The sequence below is a fragment of the Papilio machaon genome, chromosome 16 (genome assembly GCF_912999745.1).
Source record: "Papilio machaon chromosome 16, ilPapMach1.1, whole genome shotgun sequence".
Classification (NCBI taxonomy): domain Eukaryota; kingdom Metazoa; phylum Arthropoda; class Insecta; order Lepidoptera; family Papilionidae; genus Papilio; species Papilio machaon.
In genome coordinates this window covers 6,971,011-6,980,930 of record NC_060001.1, presented here as the reverse complement: position 1 = coordinate 6,980,930, position 9,920 = coordinate 6,971,011, and the positions used below count along the sequence as shown (strand labels likewise).

At 32.8% G+C, this 9,920-nt stretch overlaps 1 protein-coding gene across 1 annotated transcript; it reads right to left on the bottom strand.

Moving 5' to 3' along the window:
* Positions 1–1,610: 1,610 nt before the first annotated feature.
* On the bottom strand, positions 1,611–4,686 carry LOC106716769 (cuticle protein 3-like). The gene is made up of 4 exons (XM_014510362.2): positions 4,642–4,686; positions 3,649–3,832; positions 2,175–2,402; positions 1,611–1,800 (listed from the first exon to the last, which is right to left on the bottom strand). The coding sequence occupies exons 1-4, from the start codon at positions 4,648–4,650 to the stop codon at positions 1,700–1,702; spliced, it is 522 nt and encodes a 173-aa protein (XP_014365848.2). The 5' UTR covers positions 4,651–4,686; the 3' UTR covers positions 1,611–1,699.
* Between the last annotated feature and the right edge of the window lie 5,234 nt (positions 4,687–9,920).

Below are 9,920 nucleotides of genomic sequence, written 5' to 3'. Positions count from 1 at the left end.
AGTTCTTGTGGCTTATTAAACATTGGTTTGTTATACGAAATTCGATCTTAAGTGGGAGCCAAATTAAATTCTTTGACTGTGCCTGTCAAATAACTACGATTAAGGAATGCATTGATTTTCCAATCTTGTTCAATGTTTAAGTACTGTGTTTTCCAATTTAGTACTGTATAAAATTAATTAATATAGTAGTTGAAATGTCAATAGGATTAATTTTAAAAAATGTTAAGAAATATACTAGTACATAGTAGTAATATTGCCACGAATAATAATTACATAAAAACATCCATCTTTTTTACTTAGCTATATACTTATACTAGCTGTCGCCTGCGACTCCGTCCACGCGGAATTTAAAAACGTAATAAGTAGCCTATATAATTCCATGTCCAAACTATGTTCTACATCTGTAAAAAAATTTAACCAGATCCGTTGAACCATTTCGGAGATACCTTCAAACAAACATCCATCCATCCATCCATCTAAATATTCGCATGTATAATATTAGTAATATGTACGAGTATTACCTCACAGAACGATTAAAACAATGAAAATCGAGAATGCAAACTTCAATCAAGAATATAACTACTCAGTATAATGAATTTTAGATCTTAAGATGAGTCCAATTCAGCTCGAAAGAATCATTGATCTCGCTTGGGAATGATCGGTTTTAGAATGGCGACGTAAATCTCTGAAAACCCGATGATTTTAGTCGCTAAGCAACTTTCGCAATACATAGTCATACAATGTTCGTATACAGCGCGCGTTGCTGACATTTCTGTCATCGCTAATGAGAGTCGCTCGTAACTTGGTTTTCGGCTTAAGATAAGTCGCTGCAATTTTCAAGATGGCGGAGCATGAACGTTACCTACGTTGATATGTTTTATGTAAGTATATTTGTCTATACTAACATTATAAAAAGGAAAGATCTGATGGTTTGTTTACATTAAATAGGCGCCGAACGGAGCATCGATAACTTAGGGGTTAAGCTTGACTTGTAATCTGCAGGTCCGGGGTTCGGATCCCACCATGTACCAATATGTTTTTCGATTTTCGATTTACATATTATCCGACGTTCTTACGATGAAGAAAACATCGTGATGCAACCTACACATATCTGCAAAGAAATTCAAAGATATGTGTGAAGTCAGCCTGTACTGGGCCAGCGTGGTTTACTATGGCCTAGTAGACGTATAATGAGCCAATAAATAAATGATGATGAGGCTCCTAAACTACTAAACCGTTTTGAAAAATTCTTCCACTATTGGGAAGCTACACTATACCTGGGTGCTATAAGCTATAATAACAACTAGATTTATTTTATTTACACGCGAACGAAGTCGCATTCAACATTACATCTTAATATCCTTTAGCCTAAAATAATGAAATTAATTTGTCGAGATGTCGTTCCGTACGTATTTTTTTCAGTGGATAGTCATAGTGGTAGTCAGGTTTATTATTATTTTAAAATAAACAACTAACTTATAATACTTATTCATATACTTGTTAAGATTTCAATGAATCTTTATGGTATTTTATTCAGATATTTGTTGTATTATTAAAAAGTTTATTGATTATGACATTAAGATATATATTAACGAAAAAAAAAACATAAATTTAAAAGAATACAAATTTCATTTATTTCGTTATAAGAGGACTATACAATTTTAAACTAGAGATTAATGGCACGTCGTTATGATTTGCTTTACTGGTACGTCTTGTAGGGGGTGAAGAAACGTCTGTAGGGGTAGTTGTAACGGTTTAAAACAACCCCAGACGCGTCAGTATACTTCCCGCGGTAGCTGCCTGGAATTATAAAAAAGACACTATATTTTAATATTAATTTAATATCAATTCCTCTAGATTTTCAAGATAATTTTTAGATTAAAGTAAAATAAGATTATAGAAACAGATTAAAAAGTAAAAGTAAGTCTGCTTTTTTAGCCGATTTCAAAAAGAAGGAGGTTATCAATTCGACTGTTTTTTTTTCTATGTGTGTTACCGCGATGCTCCGCCCCTGATGGTCCGATTTTGATAAAAATTATTTTAATCGAAAGGAAGTGCTTGCAGATGAGAGCTATTTTTTCATTTTTTTTTATCAAACATATTTTTATCTCTGTTTTGTCAAAGATATGTTTTATAAAGAGATTTTGGTTTCAAAAATCAAAGTGATTACGTACCATCATCATAAACGCCACTGACTTCAGCTCGTGCGTTTTCTTGCAGCGACCTTACAATAGCTTCGGGTATGGGCGGTGGGGTAGGCAAGTGTGCGCCCTGCGGTTGGAACCCGTTGGAGTCGGCAGTGTACCTCACGCTGTATACTTGACCGTCATCCCCAACGTACGAGTACCCACCTTGAGCTTGTATACCGTTCGCTTCAACACCGGCTTCGTCAGCTTTTATTCCTGAAATAGAAATTATATAGGTTAAGGAGTAAGGGGCGACACGTGAGGAATGCAGTCATCAGCTTTAAAACCTCTAGAGCAATTAACGTTCGCCATACAATATCAAAAATTCAGTACGCCGAATTAAATAATCTCTACTCTGGAAGCTGTCCTTGTATACGGTCCCTTAGTTAAGTTCAATTATTTTTTAATTTAATATTTTTACATAATAAGTAATTATAGTAGTTTCAGTGTTTGAATAAATATTAATTTTCGTGAATAAATAATTTATCAAAATAATCTTTAGAAAACATAATAATAAATAATTCTGAGAATAACATTAGTGATTCCAATTTTAAAAAAAAACAGTCTTTATTTCACTGCTTTTTAACTGACTTCCAGAAGGTTCTCAATTCGTCTGTATATTTATTTTTACTTTTTAACTATAGACAAATGTTATACCAAATAGCGCCAATTTAAACTTCTACAGTGTACATACATCAATATCGATTCATTTTACCTAAGGCCATATTTTTATACTTTTATTACGAATTTTAACTTAAGACCTTGCTCGTTGCGATACCTTAAATCATTAGATTAGCATATTTATCTCACAAAATATGATGGTACTCTTGCAAGCGATACAAATTAAATCGCAGGCAGTTTACAAACTTCAAATTGGGTAAGATACTTCGTTGCCCAACTTATAGTTGAACTCGTAAATTTTTATTTATGAACCTAATACTCTTAAAAGATAACAACCTTTGCAACATTATTAAAGTAATGGAATAATTAATGTTAGACATAATTAAAGCAATTTAAACTTATTGCAGAAAGGTGGGGTTGATGAGTGATGACGATTAATTATTTTATTGAATATACACTTTAATACAGAATACGGTTCCGTAGAAAATATTTTTAAATATATGAATATTTAAATATAAGTCGTTGGAAAGCGTTCTGGGGAATTCATTGGGAAAGGTCTATGCCCAGCAGTGGGCAGATAAAAGCTGTTGATGATGATGATGATATCGTATTCTAGATTTTAAGAGTATATAAAAGTAGAGTAATGTGTCCTCAAACATATTATCCATAAGTAATCTAATTTTTTCTTATTGTAAATAAATCGAAGCATTGTTGAGTTTCCACTTGGAGCTAAACTACTAAAGTGCACTTTACTGCTGCTTTAGTAAACAAAAACGAATTATTTAGTATCAATCAATCGATTAATCGAAGTTAATTACCAATTTTATCAGTCTTTACATACCATTCTCCGTTTCATAAGCATATCGGTATCCCCGCTCATTAATTTCGGAGTTAGACCTCAGAATTGCTGCGTTTCTTTCCAACGCAGCTCTAGGCCTGCCATCTGGGTAATAACGATACTGGGAAGGCACGTACGCCGGGAGGGCGCCCGCGGCGCATACTCCTAAGAACGCAGCCAAGATGATCTGGAATGTATTAGTTGTTTTAAAATTTAGAATATAGATGGCATTGTTAACGTTTTAATGTCAAACTTAGAGTTATTAAGTGATCTTCCTTAATGTAGATTACTTAACGAATTGGTGACTAAGAAAGTAGTTGAATCTTGACAATTGATTTCTACTAATAGTCAACCTATAAATGGCTACAAATTCTTACGTCAATGAATCTTACGTATTAAAAAAACAAAAAGAAACTTAGATATTACTAGCTGTCGCCCGCGACTCCGTCCGCGCGTAGTTAAAAAAAAAAAGTTATGAAAAATAGATGTTGGCCAATTCTCAGACCTACTGAATATGCTCACAAAATTTCATGAGAATCGGTCAAGCCGTTTCGGAGGAGTACGGGAACGAAACTGTGACACGAGAATTTTATATATTAGATATTAAATTAGAAAGAAAATTGTAGAGGATCAGGAAAATGTCAAGTAAATTGAATTTCTACAAACGAAAATTTATTACTTCAAATGGCTCTTAATAAAATCTTATTTAACCTAAACCTAACCAAAACCTTATTTAAGCTAATAAACTTACTACGTCTTAATTGTAATTATTAATTATTAGTATTTTTTAAATGTTAAATGGTTAATGTGTTCTATTTTTTTTTAAATATGAAGCAAAACCTTTCAAAACTTATAATTTCTGCAATTATATTTCACGAATGACATTTTCAGAATAAACATAAAATTATGTACTAAAATATCACTCAATAACCGTAACGAATAATAAGTCCAAAATCGTGATGTACTAAATATTACAGACTAGTTCTTCGGACGTACCAATTTCATGTTGTTATCTGCTCAAATATCGATCCAAGAATGTTGGTACTGATGCTGGGCTGAGCTTATATACGTGCCAGGATTGATACCAGTGTCAAGGTCAGAGGATCAGCTCAGACCTCAAGTATAAGAGATGCATTGGGCGGACCTTAGTGCATATTGCATTACGAGCGTTCGAACGATACTCTTAAGGTCCTTTAGCAAATTAACTATCTAATACTACCTTTTTATTACATTTCTTCGAAATTAAATGTACTTAAATTAAAATTATGCTTATTAAATGAAACACAAGAGAACAGATCCGTGATTTTATTGTAGTGTTTATTGAGCCTACAAGATCTAAAATGGTCATTAAAAACTGTTTTGGTTCTCTTTTTGCAAATAATTATACTGATACGGAATTGTCTTTTTTTTTTGTTTGATACATGTAAAAGACTTAAACAAACTCTTTTTCTATAATCTTGTGTTCATTACATAAACAAAACACAGTTTGTATTAGTGTTTTTCCCAATGGTATTTTAACAAAATGATATCAATAACAATTTAAAAATAATAATAATAATCAGCTTTGAATTACATTTATCATCGATTATTCTGTCCCCGATCTTTCCTTTTTAAAACAGATTGTCTTTACAGTGTAAATGTAAACGCCCTCTACTTAATTACATATTGTACGGATAAAAACACATAACGAATAAAAGGATCTCTCAATTTATTATCTGGAATAGTAAATGATAACAACTTATCAATATGTATAAAATATGGATCTTAGTTGACTATATATTTTAAAGAATATATAATTATAAGGAACTAATTACATTACAAATTGTACCAGCCGTCTATTACATATGTATTGAAATATACATGCATGTTATATAATAAATTATAAATGAAGGCGAGCGGGGTTACATTGATAATGTTGGTCAGTTGATTCAATGGATCAATTTGCGTTTTGATGTTTCGCAATTAATGGAAAAATATGAATAGCGTCGTCAATATATTTTGTAATAAAGGGGAGTCTGTAAACGTGAGTTTCCACTTTCAACATACATGTTAAAAACATTTTTCATCACAGAAAGATAAATTATTAAATGCTATCTGAAGAAATTTTTCAAACATTTTCAAACACACTTCATTCATACGATCAGTTACATATGTCTCCGTAGAAAAAATAGTAATAAACCAATTTCTGTAACTCCGTGGGCGAATACTAGAATCTTTTCTGTTTTATGATTCCTTAGGTTCTCTATATCTTAATAATCAAATAACATTGACCCATCTCTTGATATGATTTCTAATAATAGCAAGGCAAGGTAATAACTGGCAATCTATAAAAATTATATATTTCTAGAGTTTTTCAGTGACTCTTAAACTATCTGGAAACTAATCGAAGACCTTTGAGCTGTAATTGTAATATGGAAATGTCAACTGAATGTCAAAACCTTGATAATGAATGCATTTACATTTTTGATAGCTTATGCGGAGGAATAAAATTAATGTAATTATAATTTTCATGTAAGCAAATATTTATTATTGAACCCTATGGGGCGGTAAAGTCCTGGAATGGTGGCCACGAACATGTCAACATATGACGACATGGGCAAGCCTCCCCCAAGATGGACCGATGATATGGTCAAGATTGCGGGAATATCCTGGGTGGATCATCGTGGCGATCTTTTTGGGAAGGCTTTGCCCAATAGTGGGCATCAAGTTGCTGAAAAGAAGATGAAAAATATAATTGAAGAGTCACTCTTATTTAATTCTAAGCGACTAATTGCCGTAGTGATATATTACTAAGGGTGATCTTAATGTATAAATCTACACTAAGCTGATATTTACGTTACAATTAAACGTCTCTGCGGCAGTTTTTTTTTTTATAAAACTAGTTTCCTTTTGCGAGATTTACATTTTAAAATAAACTTAAATTTTGTCTATTTCTAAAACTACTTTGCGAAAAAAATGAACTTAAAACATTCAAAGTTAAAGACGCACCACCTAACTACTAGGTCATAGTGCAGTTAGTGCTGTAATAAATCAATAAATTAGATTATCTTATTATCCAATGACATCAATATTGACAGATAATAAATAACAGAAGCGTTATTTAGGTTAATTGTTGTTTTATGTACGCTAATTACATTAATTTAACTGTTCTTTTTTAATAATTAGTCATACATAAATACTGTAGAGGAAGCGACAGACATATTCGAACTTAATTCGATTTTAATATTGATAAATAGATATTACTAGCTGTCGCCTGCGACTCCGTCTAAGCGGAATTTAAAAAAATCCTTAATAAGTAGCCTATGTCTTCTTCCAGACTATGTTCTACATCTGTGTCAATATTCATCAAGATCCGTTGAGCCGTTCCGGAGATACCTTCAAATAAACATCCATCCATCTAAACAATCTCATTTATAATATTAGTAAGATTAGTAGGATTAACCTATACATACATACAATAAAATTGGACTTGTTTTTTAATTGAAAAAAAAAAATGTATTTCGAACATTTTTATTTACATTACTAATAACGAGAAACCATTTTTTTTTAAATTTTCGTTTCTCCGTCATTCAGTCGGACTGATAGTCCGCAAGTCTACGTTTGGTTCGGGTTATCTTCGTAGTAGAGCATATTACAGACTATTTTCTAGTTAAATGTCGACCGTATTTCCATTTAAAAACTAGCATTAGATACTATAGATCTATATTTTATATGAAAATTATAATTATTATAAACTTTTTAACTTTGCTCGAGAATCCTTCGTCTTACAGTTAATATCCAGCCATAAATAATTCACTATTTGTTTAAAGTACATTTTTATTATAATGCTATCTATCCATGATCTATATTCAATGCCATTACAAGATGCATACTATCTCATCTTAGTATGCTAATAAGGCATGTGCAATAGACTGTGAAAAATTACTAAGACCTTACTGCGTACATCGCTGAGCACCTACCCGAACTTCCGAAATGATTCACTCCATCCTTGACATACGAGTAGGCGGCACAATGCTGAGAGTACAATCTGACACATTAGTTAATTATACGCAACAAATTTGGATAAACAATGAAAATGATACCTTGTACTCTGACGATATAATCTCAAAATATGTATTACTTCAGTTTATTTTTAAATTAAAATTATAAGGATGAAATTGGCAGTAAGCTTATTACGAATTCGGTTATAGTAACACACTGTTACAAAGTTACACTTACAAGATTACAGGATTCAGAATAAAAAAATAAAAACGTGGGCCGTCATGGAACGCCTGGCAGATGTGAAACATCGTGTGTGTGCAAGTAATATGCATAAAATATTAAATAAATAAATGACAAATAAATGAATGAATGAATAATAATAATAATAGTAAATAATATTAAATATTCAATATTATTAAAATTCAACCTTATTATAGCGTAGCGACCCGTCGCCACGGCAAGCGTCGCCACGCCAAAGATTCGGTTTACAAGTGATCCTATAGATGTTTCACATCAAAAAGGTCTTGTTTGTAAACAGATTGTCGGTGGCGTAATTCTTTAGCGCTTGACTGGACCGGAATAAAGTCACGTCCAGATACCCGACATGTACCAACGTGTTTTTCGATTTTCAATTTTCATATGTACATTTATCCCACGTTCTTACGGCGAATGAAAACATCGTGCGATCTGTCCATATTGGCGAAGAGATTCAAAGATATGTGTGAAATCAACCAACCTGCAACGTGCTAGCGTAGTTGACTAGAACCTAACCTCTAACTTGAATAGTAGCTATAGTACGTTTCAGTCTATTTCTATATAATAGATATTTTAAATTGCATTTCAACTATAATCTAAACTATATTTTAGAGTTGTTTCAAAAGCTTATAAAAAATTAAACACGATAGCTTTGTTTATATGCTGCACTTCAAATTCATTTTATAAATGCGCATGTTTGGATGTATGGATGTTTGTTTGAAGGTATCTCCAGAACGGATCAACGGATATAGATGAAATTTGGCGTAGATGTAGATGATAGTCTGGAAGAACACATAGACTACTTATTACGTAAACGTGGACGGAGTCGCGGGCGACACCTAGTGATAAATAAACATAATAATAAAGTTAATTTATATGTAAGCAATTGATCAAAACCAATTGAATACATTTTGTACTAAAATCTTATTAATAACTATTGATGTTTAGGCGTAACACATGTAGCCTTAAATAATATATTTAATGTTTAGAATTTATATCGAATCGATGTATCATATTTACAACTTCTATGTTACGCAAACATAGTTCAAACCCAAAAGATGTATCTTATATATAAAACTATCTTTTACCCGCGACTCCGTCCGCGCGGAATAAAAAAATAGAAAACGGGGTAAAAATTATCCTATGTCCGTTTCCTGGTTCTAAGCTACCTGCCCACCAATTTCCAGTCAAATCGATTCAGCCGTTCTTTAGTTATAAATAGTGTAACTAACACAACTTTCTTTTATATATTAGGTCCTTACATATGAAATTGGCGTTTTGTATGGGAGGAACAAAAAGTCGAATATTTTTTAATGTAATATATTTAATTAATCAAAGTATGAACCATTATTTTCTATGCACTTTTGCCATCTCATAGATAGTTCATTGATCCCTTTACTAAAAAAAACCAGTCGGACGGGAATCAATAAAATCTTTGAAGGCGATTTGGACTGCCCCATCGGAGTTGAATTTTTTCCCTTGCAAGAAGTTATCCAAATTTCGAAAAAAATGGTAATCTGTTGGAGCAAGGTCCGGGGAGTACGGAGGATGTCTTAGACTTTCCAATTGAAGCTCTTCTAATTTAGTAGCCGTCTGTTGCGCAGTGTGTGGTCTAGCGTTGTCGTGAAGCAGCAGTGGCGTGGAGCGATTGACCAGCCTAGGTTGTTTAGCCGCTAGCTTTTCCATCATGGTTTGCAATTGCTGACAATAGACATCAGCCGTAATAGTCTGGCCAGATTTGAGAAAACTGTAATGAACAATACCGGCACTAGTCCACCAAACGCTTACAAGTAATTTTTTTGGGGGTAATTTTCGCTTGGGGCAGGATTTGGCTGGCTGGCCAGGATCCAACCATTGCGCTGAGCGCTTCCGATTATCGTAAAGAACCCATTTTTCATCACAGGTAATGATTCGGTTTAAAATACCTTCATTATTGTGCCGGTTTAGTAATGTAACGCAACAGTCGACGCGCGTTTGCCGGTTTGCTTCAGTCAATTCGTGAGGTACCCACCTTTCAAGCTTTTTAATCTTCCCAATTT

What these genes read in the sequence shown, in the direction of transcription:
- LOC106716769 (XM_014510362.2), bottom strand. An exon ending in TGCTTATGAAACGGAGAATG is followed by an intron (nt 2,403 to 3,648) that starts GTATGTAAAGAC and finishes TTTCTATTTCAG; the next exon opens with GAATAAAAGCTGACGAAGCC. An exon ending in CAGTGGCGTTTATGATGATG is followed by an intron (nt 1,801 to 2,174) that starts GTACGTAATCAC and finishes TTATAATTCCAG; the next exon opens with GCAGCTACCGCGGGAAGTAT.